The sequence below is a fragment of the Mustelus asterias genome, chromosome 14 (assembly GCF_964213995.1).
Source record: "Mustelus asterias chromosome 14, sMusAst1.hap1.1, whole genome shotgun sequence".
Classification (NCBI taxonomy): Eukaryota; Metazoa; Chordata; class Chondrichthyes; order Carcharhiniformes; family Triakidae; genus Mustelus; species Mustelus asterias.
Genome location: NC_135814.1, coordinates 98,948,596 through 98,966,669, shown reverse-complemented (window position 1 = coordinate 98,966,669; position 18,074 = coordinate 98,948,596). Strand labels below are relative to the sequence as shown.

Sequence of the window (18,074 nt, the reverse complement as noted above, 5' to 3'; positions counted from 1 at the left end):
CAAGGAACAATACTTTGCACTTTATCCCAATACATGTGACAATAGTAAATCAAATCAAAATAAAAACTTTCTTCCTCATTGACTAACTAGAGATTTTGATCCTCCCTTCAATTTATTCCTATTCCATCTTCAAATAATTTACCTCGGAATTCAGGTGTGTACAGTAAGGTCTGAAGCAGCGAGTTGAGGTAGCAGGTGCCTCCCTGGTTTTTGATTCCACTGAGGTTACTGGCTGCCCGGTGCGGTGGGGGGTCAGTGTCCTTTTTCCTGGATTTCCGCCCATTCACTGTTTTGTTCTCAGACACAAAGCCAGCGTCTTCCTCTTCTTCAAACATGTCCCCAAACATCCTGCAGGGTTCGAGGCACGCAACCTCTCATTCGGTCACTTTAGCCAAAGAAATCGAATCTGGAGTTTTGAAGTTTACTGCTATCTCATTCTGAGCAGCATTGGCTGTTCTGATTTGTAGATAGCTGCTGTACGTCCCCTGAAACAAAGAAAAAAAACTGTAAGAAATAGAATCAAAGAATGATATAGCACAGAATGAGGCCATTAGGTCAATTACCCTGCTCTTTGTAGAGTTAACTTGTCCTGCTCTCCAACTCTTTCTCAACAGACTTGCAATTTCTTTTTCAAGTATTTATCACAGTCCTTTATGAAAGTTAACATTGAATCTGATTGTACCACCCTTTTAAACATTGCATGATCACAAGGGGGATAGAATATAAAAGCAGAAATGTCTTGCTGCATCTGTACAGGGCATTGGTGAGGCCGCAGCTCGAATACTGTGTGCAGTATTGGTCCCCTTATTTGCGGAAGGATATATTGGCCTTGGAGGGAGTGCAGAGAAGGTTCACCAGGTTGATACCAGAGATATGGGGTGTTGATTATGAGGAGAGACTGAGCAGATTGGGTTTGTACTCGTTGGAATTTAGAAGGCTGAGGGGGGATCTTATAGAGACCTATAAGATAATGAAGGGGTTGGATAGGGTAGAGATGGAGAGATTCTTTCCACTTAGAAAGGAAACTAGAACTAGAGGACACAGCCTCAAAATAAAGGGGGGTCAGCTTAGGACAGAGTTGAGGAGGAACTTCTTCTCTCAGAGGGTGGTGAATCTCTGGAATTCTCTGCCCACTGAAGTGGTGGAGGCTACGTCGTTGAATATGTTTAAATCACGGATAGATGGATTCCTGATCGGTAAGGGAATTAGGGGTTATAGGGATCAGGCGGGTAAGTGGAACTGATCCACTTCAGATCAGCCATGATCTTATTGAATGGCGGGGCAGGCTCGAGGGGCTAGATGGCCTACTCCTGCTCCTATTTCTTATGTTCTTAACTTGCTTTGTGGTAAAATGTTCCTTTATATTTTCGCTTTTGATGATCACCTTAAATTTGTGTCCTCTGGTTACTGACTGACTTTTCTGCGCTAGAGGCAGCTTTTCCTTATTTCTGCTTCTATGTTATGGTTAACCACCAGACACAAAACAGACATCAGCAATTTCCAGTTGATAGTTTTGAGTTAGAGTTAATGAGCTATCATATTTGATCCCCGCTTTATGTTGCTGAGTTGCTCAGAGCCAACAATTTAAAATTATATATTGCAACTGGGAGAAAAGAACAATTTTGATGGCCAGAGCACTAAGTCACCAAGGATGAAACACTGGGTAAGTGAAGTTGCTCAGTTCATAATAGTTTTGCAAAATAGTATGAAGTAGGAAAACAATAGCTATAAGCACCGTATTGTAAAACAAAAAATAGAAATGGCTGGTAACTCTCAGCAGGTCAGGCAGCATTTGCAAAGACAGCAGACAAGTTATGTTTTAGAAACAGAGCCCTCCTCAAAACTCAAATATCGCATTGCTGTGTGGTGAGGCTTACTGGGGTTTGGACAGACCCACTTTCACAGGGCACTTCTGAACATATGCGCTCCTAAGTGCAGATTACATTGAAAGATATACTGGCCTTGCTTGCACATGAACATTTGGTAAAGTTGCAGTCATTCACAGAATCCCTACAGTACAGAGCTTGCACCGACAACAATCCCACCCAGGCCCTAACCCCAGGTATTTACCTTGCTAACACCCCCTGACACTAAGGAGCAATTTTTTTTCATGGTCAATCCACCTAACCTGCACCTCTTTGGAGAGTATGAGGAAACTAGAGGAAACCCACGCAGACATGGGGAGAACGTGCAAACTCCGCACAGACAATCACCTAAGGCTAGAATTGAACCCGAGTCCCTAAGGCTGTGCTAACCACTGTGCCATCGTGCCACCCCATTGTTGCAACTCAGTGCAGGTATCACGACTTGTCTGTATAAAGCTTTGTGGCCAATTATGACTGCAATCAAGAATTGGTGATCATCTTAATGCACTCATTCATATTCCTACTGTAATACAACCTAATAGAAAGGTTCAGGACACCAGGAGCAACAGTAATAAAACTGTTACAGTTCACACTTCACCACAATATTATACTGCAGCTCTGAAGTACCTCCTTTGTTTGCTATTATACAGATTTAACAGATGGCTGAGTTACTTTATGACACTAAATTGGTTTGCTTTATAATCTCCAGCTACTTTTCCAGTATATAAGAGCTCCAAAAGGAGACAAGGTTGAGGCGGCAAGGTTTGAGAACGACTGGTAGAGAGACAGACCACATTCAGAACACCCTGAACTTAATGGTGCTTATATGCTTGCTCATAAGTGCAGACATCATAGCAATAAAACAAGGCTTTACTTGCTAGTAACTAAATAATTAATTGTCACTTAGTAAAACAGCAGTCATTATATCACATGGATGATTTATTATATTGAAAGATTGTTTAATAATGCAGATGAATAAAAAGGTACTTTACCTCATCGATAACGAGATCAAATATTGGTCGATAGCGATTTAGGAAAGGAAAATTTGCTGAAATGCTAATATTTCTGGACTCCTTGAATCAAACTTTAAACAGTCACCTCCACACCCATACGTGCTGTTTGTTTTGTACAGTAAACTGAAAGCAGAGACAAATGCAACATGATCTTTACAGGGATATATTGAAGTTCTGTGAAACTATACTTTAAATTTCACAGAATAATAAACTATTAATTACAGGAACGTTGTGCACCCACTATTTTGTATATAAGTGGTGAACTGAGTAGGAGTGCAGCTAAAAAAGCAAGGCCTGGGGCTGAAGATTGCATTATAATCCCAAACTGGCAAGAACCAAAGTATATAAACTAGCAGCGTTGAGCACAGATATTGCCCCTCCTACAATTTTTACTCCACTGTTCTTTATTTTCCAATCCCTTCTAACTCCCCTGGCAACTAACATTGCCAATAATTCCCTTTGCTTTGGCACCATTTCTTCCATCAAGACCTCCATTATCACTCAAAATTCCCCTCTTAATCCATTCCTGCTCTATTCTCCCGTAACTAATCCCTGTGTCTTGTCTAAGGTCTTACAGTATGCCTTCTTCCACACTTCCCGGTTTGACTTCCATCCATCTCATGGCACTGAAATGATCCTGGACCATCAACCCCTGCCAATTGGATCATGTTTTCCCACCTTCTCGTAGAATCCTTACAGTGCAGAAGGAGGCCATTTGACCCATCGAGTCTGCACTGACCACAACCCCACTCAGGCCCTATTCCCATAATCCCACATATTTACCTTGCTAATCCCCCTGACACTAGGGTCAATTTAGCATGGTCAATCAACCTAACCCTCACATCTTTGGAGTGTGGGAGGAAACTGGAGCACTCGGAGGAAACTCATGCAGACACGGGGCGAACATGCAAACTCCACACAGACAGTGACCCAAGGCCAGAATTGAACCTGGGTCCCTGGTGCTGTGAGGCAACAGTGCTAACCACTATGCCACCATGCCCTCTTCTCTGCAGTCGTTGACGTCAAGCATGGCGATCTCCTTCACTGAATCTCCAGCTCCACAGGAGTTCTCTTACGTATTCCATTTGTATCAATCTGCACAAAACCAATCCATCCCTAGCAGTGCGATCCACTTCCTCCAGTACACCATCAACTCTGGATATACACAAGACATTAATCTTTGAATCCCTCTTGCTGCCTGAAGGCTACATCACATGACGTTCTGCGTGTAAATTATCCCAAACTCCTCAACTTCATGTGGTCAAGTTGTCCAACCTAAATTCTTCAGCTGAACATTAGGAAGACAGAAGCCATCATTTTCAGCACCCACAATGAGCGATACTCGTTTCTCACACTCCCTTGGCTACTTGTTTAGGCTAAGTACAACAATGCATAATTGCATTACTATGTTAACCCAGATGTGAGTTTAATCACCGAATCCATTTACATCCACCTCTGCAACACTGTCCATTTCCACCCCTATCTCTGTCCACTTAGTGCTGAAACTCTTATTCATACCTCTGCTGCAGCCAAAACCATTAACTGAACAATCTCCTTGCTGACTTCCCATATCTACACTGCAAAAACTTCAGCTTGCCTGAACTACTGCCATTGGCATATTGCCCTGCACTAAATTCCATTGGACCATTGGTCAGTTACCACAGGCAGAGAGAGAGACGCCATTTTCTCAAAACTACACTGGCTCAATGTCGCCAAGTTAAAAAGCTCACCCTTGGCTTCAAAGTTTTGCATCACCGTACTTCTGCCATCTCCTCCAGCCATACATCCCTTCCCATACCCTTTGGTTCTTTGACTTCAACCTCTATTCATTCGCTGCTCCTCATACATCCCATCATCAGCTAAGCTCAGCCCGACTTCCTCCTGAAATCCCTCTACCCACCCACCCTCATTTAAAAATCCTATCACAAACTAAGCAGCTCAATTTTGCCCTCAGACACCTTTACCTAATCTCCTTCAGGTTTCCTTCTACAGTGCAAAAGGCGTGTTGGTTAGGGTGCACTGGCCATGCTAAATTCTCCCTCAGTGTACCCGAAAAGGCGCCAGAGTGTGGCGACTAGGGGATTTTCACAGCAACTTCATTGCAGTGTTAACATAAGCCTGCTTGTGACACTAATAAATAAACTTTAATTTCGCATGGTCCCATCCATCCACGTCTTGATTATTCTTTGTAGAGTGCTTTGAGGCCATGGTGCTATATAAAATGCAAGTTATTTATTTCCTCTAGTTACCTTTGTACAGCCAAGGTGTGGAGATGCCGGCATTGGATTGAGGTAGCCACAATAAGAAGTCTCACAACACCAGGTTAAAGTCGAACAGGTTTATTTGCTATTATGAGCTTTCGGAGCGCTGCTCCCCACTCACCTGATGAAGGAGCAGTGCTCCAAAAGCTCATGATACCAAATAAACCTGTTGGACTTTAACGTGGTGTGAGACTTCTTACTGCGCCCACCTCTGTACAGCACTAACCTGGTGCCTCCATACTTAGTTTATCTGTTTATTTTTCCTCACCCCCCCCCCCTCTCCCACCAAGACCCTCTTGATAGCCACAAAATTGCCACTGTCACATCATGGGTATAAAGAAGCATGTATGAGTTTGAGATTTGTGGAGAGCTCAGGCTCAGAGGCAGTAGGTGCTGGGGCAGAAGATGCAGTCAAAGCCAAGAAGCACTGCCACTCAAAATAGATGTCCTTTCTGTTGAAGTCATTCTGGATCCTGAGTTATTACCTCACAGTAGCGCTGTGTTCGGTCGCTGCTACAAAAGCTGGGAAGAAAAAGAGAAACCAGAACTGAAAGCACTCTAGGCTCCAAGTGTGTAAGGAGCCAGCATTTCAGAGGAGGAACAGAACACAGCAGGAAGGAGAAAAGGCTAGGACCTACATTGTTTATGTTTGTCATTATTAAAACTACCCTGCAGAGTGGAGATCTCAGTTTCAGTACTTTAACAAAAAACGCACACTTCTGAGTTGAACCCAACACTGAGCACTTGGGACGACCGAAAATAATAAGATCCAATGCAAAGGAACAAATGTGCAGAAGCAGAATACTGCAGATGCAGAAAACCTGAAATAAAAGCAGAAAATGCTGGAAATGCTCATCAGGTCAGACAACATCTGGAGGAAGAAACAAAAGGGCAGGATTTGCTGATTGCATCTGCCCCGAGACCAGAAATTCCCACTCAAGGTCAACGGACCATCAAATTTTCCATTCCTCCCTCCCATCAGAACAAATTAACACGCATTTACCTGAACTAAATATTTTCACAACGCTAATTCTTTAAAACACATAACACCTTCAGGGCAAGTTTTGACAATTCCATGTCCAGCACCAACCCCCTCAATCTTACATCACCATAATTTCTCCATCAGCTTCCTCCAAGTTCTATTCAAGCTTGGCTCCTCTATTTTTTTTTAAGTTTCTGTCACACACTTTTTTCTCTTTGAGGAAAAGTAGGGAAGCAATAGAAGGATTCCTGAGCTGATTATCAGCCTGCTGAACTGCAAACCGTGTTATGAATGCTCTTTCCATGGCCAACAAGTCCTGGCTTGGGACTTGAACCTGGAACTTCTAGTCCAGAGGCAGGGATGATATCACTGTGCCACAAGACCTCCTGTGGATCCTCTATGCACTGTTAATACCACAATCGCATTATATCCCATCATGGCAGCACAATCTCTAAACCAATGCATGTTTAACTTTGTCAGCAATTTTGAAGAATAACGGAAAGGTAGCTGACATCGCTCCCTCAAATGATCCCACCCACAAAGAAAATTACAGCACAGGAACAGGCCCTTCGGCCCTCCAAGCCTGCACCGACCATGCTGCCTGACTGAACTAAAACCCCCTACCCTTCTGGGGACCACACCTCTAATCCCATCCTCTTCATGTATTTGTCAAGACGTCCCTCAAAAGACACAATCATATCTGCTTCCGCTACCTCCTCGAGCAGCAAGTTCCACACACCCACCACCCTCTGTAAAAAACTTGCCTCGTACATCTCCTTTAAACCTTGCCTCTCGCACCTTAAACCTATGCCCCCTGGTAATGGACTCTTCCACACTGGGAAAAAGCTCCTGACTATCCATGCTGTCCATGCCCCTCAAACTTGTAGACTTCTATCAAGTCGCCCCTCAATCTCCGTCGCTCCAGTGAGAACAAACCAAGTTTCTCCAACCTCTCCTCATAGCTAGTGCCCTCCATATCAGGCAACATCCTGGTAAATCTTTTCTGTATCCTCTCCAAAGCCTCCACATCCTTCTGGTAGTGTGGCGACCAGAATTGAACACTATATTCCAAGTGTAGCCGAACTAAGGTTCTGTAAAAGCTGCAACATGATTTGCCAATTTTTAAACTCAATGCCCCAGCCGATGAAGGCAGGCATGCCGTATGCCTTCTTGACTACCTTCTCCACCTGCGTTACCACTTTCAGTGACCTGTGTACCTATACACACAGCTCCCTCCGCCTATCAATACTCTACTCCATGGTCACTTATCCAATCAGCCCCGTTGTACAAATCCCACATAACAGAAGCAATGCTATCAAATTGGTACAGATTATTTGGTAACTGCCACCATGCTGTGTTACTTTTGTCCTCTTTGACTTCTCCATCATGTCATCAGGTTTGACCGCCAGCTTTCCATTTTAAGAATGTTTTTTTTTAAAATCGTGTTCTCTGAGGTTTGTAAGCAGGCCTTTTGGTTTCATTGTGGCACCGGCTGCCTGCTTAAATGCCTTTTTATTGCTGCTTCAAAGGGGCTTTGTTTATTTTTACTCCGGGCCTCGGATACTTCCTGGAATCTTTTATGACTCTGCATTGTGAGGGAGATGGATTGACAAGTCAAAGTCAGGTGGTTCCTCCCCAGAAGAATCCAAGGATTCACTTTCAGTTTTGGTTTTTAGAGTCAGAAGCTGCCCTGGTTGTCAAGTGGGAGGCAGGTTTTCTCTTCTCTCCCTTCATGGGATTGAAAAGTCTGCTAGCTCGCTGGAACTAGGTATTCTCGCCTTCCTGGAGTGAAAATTCGGCTGGTGGTAATTTGCTAGCTGGTAACCAAAGCCTCTCTCTCTGGTTTTTTTGGGAAGCTGTTCTGACTTCAAGCTTGTCTTTGCATATATCACGAGAATTGCACCTTCCAACCAAGGGACTAAGTTCCAGCATCACGTGAGCATTTGTATTTTCTGTGCTAAACCTATGGCAACGGTTTTTGTTTAAGGAGGTTTGTCTGGTTGGAACATTTCATATATTTGTCAAGGATTATACAATATCATGGTTGTAATTTGGTAAAAGTTATTGCTAATTTTCTTTCTATATGTTAACTGTATTCTTAAATAAACTTTGTTTAATAAAAGCTCCCAAATGGGTCATTTGAATCATACCTGAAGTGAAACGTCTCATGTTTACCCTAGCCAAATTCAAATTGCAAAACTTATGATCCAGGCAGACTTCATAAAACCCTCTGGAGTTTCTGACCTGAATTATAAGTTTGTCATTCAGATTAGCTGGCCCACCACTAACTGCCCAGTCAGCGCGACTACTGCAAAAGCTTCTTTTCCGACACCTATATCTTCCTGTTCTTAGTCTACATGGTGCCCCTTGCAGGCATCTTGCATTGTTTGCTATCAGATTCAGACAGCGCCCAACTCTACATCCCCAATGTGATTTTTCTTTTCATATTTGCACCATTGAGAAACTAATTATGACAAATTTTGACTACTCTGCAACGTCAAGGTTGGGGCTGAATCAGAATTTCTTCCAACTTATCAGCTGGACCAAAATAAAGTTTCGGCATTTCTGAAAATCCAATATATCGTATAGCCTGAAAGTCTGTCACTCAGGTCGAACCTGATGTATCACAATTTAAGTGTCTTTTGTGACCCTGAATTGAGCATCAAACATCACTTAGATCACCCTGTCTAACATAGCAATTGCTGGACAAAAGAAATCTATCCAGTTCATGTTTTACTATCCTGGTAGTCGCATGATACAATGATAATGGAGTTGTTTACTTTTAACGCACTTCCCTCGATTACAGTCACCGCAAAGGATTAGTCCAGCAAAAACTCTAACTGATTCATGACCAACTGGTTTTAAACAACTAGCTTTAATATATCTATTAAAAGCATTTTCAATACAACTGTTCTGCATTAAATCACGATGTTCCCTTCCCGAAGTCTCATTCAAGTTGATCAGATTTGAAACCTCTGTGAATCACTATCCCAGCACAGGGACACACAACTGCCCCAAGACCACTATAAAAATGTGGATCCACATTTAACAGTACAGTCAATCGCTCGTAAAACTGAAAATACTGGATACTGTCAGGTTAGGTAGCATAGAAACATAGAAAATAGGGGCAGGTGTAGGCCATTCGGCCCTTCCAGCCTGCTCTACCATTCAACATGATCACGGCTGATCATGCACTTTCAGTATCCCACTCCCACTTTCTCCCCCTTGATCCCTTTAGCCACAAGGGCCACGTCCAGCTCCCTCTTGAACATATCTCACGAACCGGCCCCAACAGCTTTCTGTGATAGAGAATTCCACAGGTTCACAGCTCTCTGAGTGAAGAAGTTCTTCCTCATCTCAGTCCTAAATGGCTTCCCCCTTATTCTTAGATTTCCCCTAGTTCTGCACTTTCCCAACCTCAGGAACATTCTTCCCGCATCCAGCCTGCCCAGTCCCATCGGGATTTTAAATGTTTCTATGAGATCCCCTCTCATTCTCCTAAATTCCAGTGAGTACAAGCCCAGTCGATCCAGTCTCTCTTCATATGTCAGTCCTGCCATTCCGGGAGTCTGGTAAACCTTTGCTGGACTCCCTCAATAGCAAGAATGTCCTTCCTCAGATTAAGAGACCAAAACTGCACACAATACTCAAGGTGTGGCCTCACCAAGGCCCTGTATAACTGCAGCAAGACATCCTTACTCCTATACTCAAATCCTCTTGCTATGAAGGCCAGCATGCCATTAGCTTTCCTCACCACCTGCTGGACCTGCATGCCAACCTTCAGCGACTGTTCTACCATGACACCCAGCTAACGTTGCATTTCCCCTTTACCTACACTGCCACCATTCAAATAATAATCTTCCTTTCTGTTTTTGCTACCAAAGTGGATAACCTCACATTTATCCACATTATATTGCATTTGCCAAGCATTTGCCCACTCAGTCAGCCTGTCCAAGTCACTCTGCAACCTCTTAGCATCCTCCTCACAGCACACACTGCCACCCAGCTTAGTGTCATCTGCAAATTTGGAAATATTGCTTTCAATTCCATCATCCAAATCATTAATGTATATTGTGAACAGCTGGAGTCCCAGCACTGAACCCTGCGGTACCCCACTCGTCACTGCCTCTGAAAAGGGCCCGTATATTCCCACTCTTTGCTTCCTGTCTGCCAACCAGTTCTCTATCCACAACATTACCCCTAATACCATGAACTTTAATTTTGCTCACTAATCTCGTGTGGGACCTTGTCAAAAGACTTTTGAAAGTCCAGATACACAACATCCACTGGCTCACCCCTGTCCACTCTACTGGTCACATCCTCAAAAAATTCCAGAAGATTTGTCAATAATAATTTCCCTTTAGTGAATCCATGCTGATTTGGACCTATCCTCTCACCGCTTTCCAAATGCTCAGTTATTACATCCTTAATAATTGACTCCAGCATTTCCCCACGACCGATGTCAGGCTAACCGGTCTGTAATTCCCCATTTTCTCTCTCCCTCCTTTTTTTAAAAAGTGGGGTTATGTTAGCTACCTTCCAAAGTCTATGGAATGTTGGAAAGTGATCACCAACGATGCACTATTTCTAGGGCCACTTCCTTGAGTACTCTGGGATGCAGAGCATCAGGCCCTCGGGTCTTATTGGGTTTTAATCCCACCAATTTTCCCAATACAATTTCCTGACTAATAAGGATTTCCTTCAGTGCCTCCTCCATGTGATACCCTCTGTCCCCTAGCATCTGTGCAGAGGAGAGTTAACATTTTAGCTAACATCAGATTTAGCCTCATCAGATTTCTAGATACATCTTTTGTTTGTTAACTTGTTCCATTACCATTTTCTTTGTCCTTGCGCCATGGAACTGTGTATCATTTTATCTCTCCTGCCCTCCATCCAACGACAGACCTTTTTCTTCCCCCCCTTGTTCCTTTCACTTGTGTAAAACCCAATAAACTTCCAGCTCTGATGAAGGGTCACCCAGACCCAAAACATTAAAGTTTATTAGTCACAAGTAAGGTTTGCATTAATGCTGCAATGAAGTTAGTGTGAAATTCCCCCAGTCGCCACACTCCGGTGCCTGTTCGGGTCAATGCACCCTAACCAGTATGTCTTTCAGACTGTGGGAGGAAACTGGAGCACTCGGAGGAAACCCACGCAGACACGGGGAGAACGTGCAAATTCCACGCAGTTTGCACATTGGCTCTGTTCTCTATCCGCAGATGCCGAGAGACCTGCAGAGATTTTCCAGCATTTTCTGTTTTGGTTTCACATTTCCAGCTTATCTCAGGTCATTGACCTGAAGCATTAACTGTTTCTCCTCTCCACAGGTGCTATCTGACCTGCTGTGTATTTGCAACACTTTCTGTTTTCATTTCAGATTTCCAGTATCGCAGCATTTTGCTTTTGTTTGGGCAGCAAGTCTGAGGAATGAGATTGATGATCATATAATCCACGATTATCCTCAACACTGGTGCCTTGCAAGGCTGCGTCCTCAGCCCCTTACCATCCGCCTCATACACCTACTACTGTTTGGCCAAAGTCCCCTCCAATTTGATTTTCAAGTTTGCTGATGACACCACCATAGTGGGTCAGATCTCAAACATTGATGCGACAGAGTACAGGAAAGAGATAGGGAATCTGGTGAACTATTGCGACAGCAATAATCTCTCCCTCAATGTCAGTAAAACAAACCACTGTCTCAGCAAAGCAGCCAGCATAATTAAGGACCCCATGCACCCCAGACATTCTCTCTTCCACCTTCTTCCGTTGGGAAAAAGATACAAAAGTCTGAGGTCACATACTAACCGACTCAAGAACCGCTTCTTCCCTGCTGCCATCAGACTTTTGAATGGGCCTACCTCACATTAAGTTGATCTTTCTTTACGCCCTAGCTATGACTGTAACACTACATTCTGCACCCTCGCATTTCCTTCTCTATGAACGGTATGCTTTGCCTGTATAGCAGGCAAGAAACAATACTTTTCATTGTATGCTATTACATGTGATAATAATAAATCAAATCAAATCAAAGGAGATAGTCATCGACTTCAGGAGGCATAGTGGAAGACATGGCCCTGTCTACATCAACGGGGATGAAGTGGAATTGGTTGAGAGCTTCAAATTTTTAGGTGTCCAGATCACCAACAAGCTGTCCTGGTCCCCCCATGCTGACTCTATAGTTAAGAAAGCCCACCAATGCTTATACTTTCTCAGGAGACTAAGGAAATTTGGCATGTCCGCTACAACTCTCACCTACTTTTACAGATAGAAAGCATCCTTTCTGGTTATATCACAGTTTGGTATTGCTCCTGCTCTGTCCAAGACTGCAAGAAACTACAAAGAGTCATGAACATAGCCCAGTCCATCATGCAAACCAGCCTCCCTTCCATTGTCTCCATCGACACATCCCGCTGCCTTGGAAAAGCAGTCAGCAAAATCAAGGATCCCATGCACCCTGGACATACTCCCTTTCACCTTCTTCCGTCGGGAAAAAGATACAGAAGTCATGTACCAACCGCCTCAAGAACAGCTTTTTCCCTACTGCCATCATACTTTTGAATGAACCTACTTTCTTTTAAGTTGATCTTTCTCTACACCCTAGCTGTGACTGCATTAATACATTCTGCACCCTCTCCTTCTCTATGTACAGTATGCTTTGTCTGTATAGCACATAAGAAACAATACTTTTCACTGTACACTAATACATATGACAATAATAAATCAAAGTATGAGACTACAGTGTGTTGATGATCAAAAAGCATGAGATTAGGGGGTGATGGGGGAGGGAAAGTTTGTAATCACTTAGAAAGGGGATGAATCAAAGCAGGATGGCAAATTTAAACTGCTCAGTCATAGGATCCCTACAGTGCAGAAGGAGGCCATTTGGCCCATCGAGCCAACAATCCCACCCAGGTCCTATCCCCATAATCCCACAAATTTACCGTTCGTCCCTCTGGCACAAAGGGGCAATTTAACATGGCCAATCCACCTAACCCGCACATCTCCGGAGTGTGGGAGGAAACCAGAACACCTGGTGAAAACCCATGTCACACAGGGAGAATGTGCAAACTCCACACAGACAGTGACCCGAGGCCGAAGTAGATCCTGGGTCTCTGGCGCTGTGAGTCAGCAGTGCTAACCAAGTTGTAAATGCAGGGAAGATTCAGACTGACAGAAAATTGCTCTTGCTCTTTTCTGCACCTCTCTGGTAATACCTGGGGGCAGCGCCAGGGACCCGGGTTCGATTCCCGGCTTAGGTCACTATCTGTGTGGAATTTGCACATTCTCCCCATGTCTGCGTGGGTTTCCTCCGGGTGCTCCGGTTTCCTCCCAGTCTGAAAGACGTGCTGGTTAGGTGCGTTGGCTATGCTAAATTCTCCCTCAGTGTACCCGAACAGACACCAGAGTGTGGTGACTAGGAGATTTTCACAGTAACTTCATTGCAGTGTTAATGTAAGCCTACTTGTGACACTAATAAGTAAACTTTAAATTGTAAGAGTAAAGATATGCATGCAGTCACTCTTAGAGCAAACTCTTACCATTCCTATAACTGCACCAACCTGTAACTTGCATCCACAGAGCTTCCAGAACAAATTTAAAGGAAAAAAAGGTCCAACTTGGGGCCCAGGAATGCTGACTTCAGCCCGGAGGTGCGGCTAATATTATTCTGATTGAATTACTACGCTTGTTTTTATGTCTAGAAGCGAGGAGGAAGAGAGTTTTGAAAGCAGAGTGAGTGGCTGACATGGATTTAACTGGCAACAGCAGCATCTCCCTGGGAACCTCCTCGCCGCCATTACCGCACAGCCCTGTGCTGAGTGCGCCTGCGTGGCCGCGGGGCATGGCGGGAGTTGTAGTCCCCGGCCTGTCGCTGAGCATGGCCAGAGTGCGCGCGCCGAACTACAATACCCAGAAGGCCCAGCGGCTGGGGGACAAGGACAACTTTGGAGGACTGGAGCTCTTGTGGAATAAGTTCCCAACTCAGCTTCTTACCCTGAACACTCACCTGGATTTAACATCCAAATATGTATCTGTATAGACTTAATTTGTTAGCGTATGGGGCATTGACCCTAGAGTCAGAAGGTTATGGGTTCAAATCTCACTCACTCCAGTTCAAAATCTGGCCTGACAATGACATTCCCATTGCAATACTGAGGGAGTGCTGTACTGTCAGAGGTGCCATCTTTTGGATGAGATGTTAATCCACAAACCAAGTTTTGACCGGCCAGATTTTGTACTGGAGTGAGTGAGATTGTGACTGTTGGATGTGATGGCTGGCATGCTGGGACAGAGGTTAGCACTGCTGCCTCACCGCGCCAGGGGCCCAGGTTCGATTCCACCCTCAGATCACTGCCTGTGTTTGCATCTTCTCCCTGTGTCTGAGTGGGTTTCCTCCGGGCACACCATAGAAAGCATCCTTTCCGGATGTATCATAGTGTGGTATGGCTCCTGCTCTGACCAAGACTGCAAAAAAGTACAAAGCATTGTGAACATAGCCCAGTCCATCACACAAACCAGCCTCTCATCCATTGACTCCGTCTACACTTTCCGCTGCCTCGGAAAAGCAATCAGCATAATCAAGGACCCCACGCACCCCAGACACCTTCTTCCGTTGGGAAAAAGATACAAAAGTCTGAGAGATGTACCAAGCAACTCAAGAACAGCTTCTTCCCTGCTGCCATCAAACTCTTGAATGGACATTTCTAGTATTAAGTTGATCTTTCTCTACATCCTGTGTTAAGGAGTTAGAGGAGTATACGGGATGTAGGAAGGAGCTTAAGAAGGAAATTAGGAGAGCGAGAAGGGGTCATGAGAAGGCCTTGGCGGGTAAGATTAAGGAGAATCCCAAGGCTTTCTACAAATATGTCAAGAGTAAAAGGATGAGATGTGAAGGCATAGGACCCTTAAAAGGTGAAGGGGGAAAAGTTTGTGCGGAACCGTTAGAAATGGCGGAGCTGCTTAATGAATACTTTACCTCGGTATTCACGGTGGAAAGGGATCTGGGTGGTTGTACTGCTGGTTTGCGGTGGACAGAAAGGATCGAGCATGTGGACATAAAGAAAGAGGATGTGTTGGAACTATTGAATGGCATCAAGGTTGGTAAGTCGCCGGGACCGGATGGGATGTACCCCAGGTTACTGTGGGAGGCGAGGGAGGAGATTGCGGAGCCTTTGGCGATGATCTTTGCATCGTCGATGGAGACGGGAGAGGTTCCGGAGGATTGGAGGATTGCAGATGTGGTCCCTATATTCAAGAAAGGGAACAGGGACAGCCCGGGAAATTACCGACCGGTGAGTCTAACCTCAGTGGTTGGTAAGTTGATGGAGAGGATCCTGAGAGACAGGATTTATGATCATCTAGAGAAGTTTAGTATGATCAAAAGTAGTCAGCACGGCTTTGTCAAGGGCAGGTCGTGCCTTACGAGCCTGGTTGAGTTCTTTGAAAATGTGACCAAACACATTGACGAAGGAAGAGCGGTGGATGTGGTCTATATGGACTTCAGCAAGGCGTTCGATAAGGTCCCCCATGCAAGACTTCTTGAGAAAGTGAGAGGGCATGGGATCCAAGGGGCTGTTGCCTTGTGGATCCAGAACTGGCTTGCCTGCAGAAGGCAGAGAGTGGCTGTGGAGGGGTCTTTCTCTGCATGGAGGTCAGTGACCAATGGAGTGCCCCAGGGATCTGTTCTGGGACCCTTGCTGTTTGTCATTTTCATAAATGACCTGGATGAGGAAGTGGAGGGATGGGTTGGTAAGTTTGCTGACGACACCAAGGTAGGTGGTGTTGTGGATAGTTTGGAGGGATGTCAGAAGTTGCAGCGAGACATAGATAGAATGCAAGACTGGGCGGAGAAGTGGCAGATGGACTTCAACCCGGATAAGTGTGTGGTGATCCATTTTGGCAGATCCAATGGGATGAAGCAGCAGTATAATATGAAGGGTACCATTCTTAGCAGTGTAGAGGATCAGAAGGACCTTGGGGTCCGGGTCCATAGGACTCTTAAATCGGCCTCGCAGGTGGAGGATGCGGTCAAGAAGGCGTACGGCGTACTGGCCTTCATTAATCGAGGGATTGAGTTTAGGAGTCGGGAGATAATGCTGCAGCTTTATAGGACCCTGGTTAGACCCCACTTGGAGTACTGCGCGCAGTTCTGGTCACCTCATTACAGGAAAGATGTTGAAGCCATTGAAAGGGTGCAGAGGAGATTTACAAGGATGTTGCCTGGATTGGGGGGCATGCCTTATGAGGATAGGTTGAGGGAGCTTGGTCTCTTCTCCCTGGAGAGACGAAGGATGAGAGGTGACCTGATAGAGGTTTACAAGATGTTGAGAGGTCTGGATAGGGTAGACTCTCAGAGGCTATTTCCAAGGGCTGAAATGGTTGCTACGAGAGGACACAGGTTTAAGGTGCTGGGGGGTAGGTACAGAGGAGATGTCAGGGGTAAGTTTTTCACTCAGAGGGTGGTGGGTGAGTGGAATCGGCTGACGTCGGTGGTGGTGGAGGCAAACTCGTTGGGGTCTTTTAAGAGACTTCTGGATGAGTACATGGGATTTAATGGGATTGAGGGCTATAGATAGGCCTAGAGGTGGGGATGTGATCGGCGCAACTTGTGGGCCGAAGGGCCTGTTTGTGCTGTGGCTTTCTATGTTCTATGTTCTATCCTAGATATGACTGTAACACTATGTTCTGCACCCTCACAGTGAAAAGTATTGTTTCATGCGTGCTATACAGCCAAAACATACTGTTCATAGGGTACATAGGGGAGAAAGAAAGGAGAGGGTGCAGAATATAGTGTTACAGTCACAGCTAGAGTGTAGAGAAAGATCAGCTTAATATATGGTAGGTCCATTCAAAAGTCTGATGGCAGCAGGGAAGAAACTGTTCCTGAGTCGGTTGGTACATGCTCTAAAACTTTTGTATCTTTTTCCCAACGGAAGAAGGCGGAAGAGAGTATGTCCAGGGTGTGTGGGTTCCTTGGTTATGCTGGCTGCTTTTCCGAGGCAGCCTTCATATAGCTGTTTGTGGGAACTTGCTGTTTGTAATGCGGGGTTGTCTCGTTTTCTATGTTACAGCAGTGACAACCCTGCAAAAGTACTTAATCGGCTAAAAATTGTATTGGGATACTGTGAGTTTGTTCATGTCAGACTTCTCTTTCTGTCTGAGTTTTTGTGTTTTCTATACTCACTACGTTTAGTGTGACATATTGTTAATGAGAGCTGGTTTACTGCTTTGCTTGATGACTTGCTTGTGGCAGAGGCTGAAGAAAGCAAATGCATTACGTACCGATGACATTTTGTTAATGTGATTTGTGGCCTGTCTCCTAAACCATGTCCTGCTATCTGTATATTTGCATATTTTACTTTTGTTTCTAGAACAGTGTCTCCCATTCCATCGGTACCAATAGAGGAAACATGTGACAGAACCTGAATGACAAGAGGCTCAGAAATTGCATAATTGAAACTAGAAGCAGGAGTAGGCCATTCGGCCCTTCGAGCCTGCTCCGCCATTTATTATGATCATGGCTGACCATCGAATTCAATATCCTGATCCCCCCTTTCCTCTCATATCACTTGATCCCTTTAGCCCCAAGAGCTAGATCTAATTTCTTCCTGAAATCAGACAATGTTTTGGCCTCAGCTACATTCTGCGGTAGTGAATTCCACACATTCACCACCCTCTGGGTGAAGAAATTTCTCCTCACCTCAGTTCCAAAAGGTTTACCCCTTATCCTCAAACTATGACCCCTAGTTCTGGATTCCCCCACCATCGGGAACATTATTTATGAATCTACCCTGTTAGAATTTTATAAGTTTCTATGAGATCCCCTCTCACTCTTCTGAACTTCAGTGAATATAATCCTAACCGACTTAGTCTCTCCTCATATGACAGACCTGCCATCCCAGGAATCAGCCTGGTGAACCTTCGCTGCACTCCCTCTATAGCAAGGACATCCTTC

The 18,074-nt window shown here is 44.7% G+C and overlaps 1 protein-coding gene across 2 annotated transcripts in view; it reads right to left on the bottom strand.

Moving 5' to 3' along the window:
* usp40 (ubiquitin specific peptidase 40) overlaps nt 1–13,936 on the bottom strand; it is a 134,774-nt gene extending 120,838 nt beyond the window's left edge. Inside the window, exons 1-3 of one of the 2 annotated variants that reach the window (XM_078228938.1) lie at nt 13,660–13,936; nt 2,858–3,001; nt 143–485 (exon numbers count right to left, since the gene is read on the bottom strand). In XM_078228938.1, coding sequence (XP_078085064.1) covers nt 143–347 — 205 coding nt within the window. In that variant the 5' untranslated portion in view covers nt 348–485; nt 2,858–3,001; nt 13,660–13,936. The remainder of the gene's footprint in view (nt 1–142; nt 486–2,857; nt 3,002–13,659) is intronic. The other variant, XM_078228937.1, reaches the window with a different exon arrangement.
* Between the last annotated feature and the right edge of the window lie 4,138 nt (nt 13,937–18,074).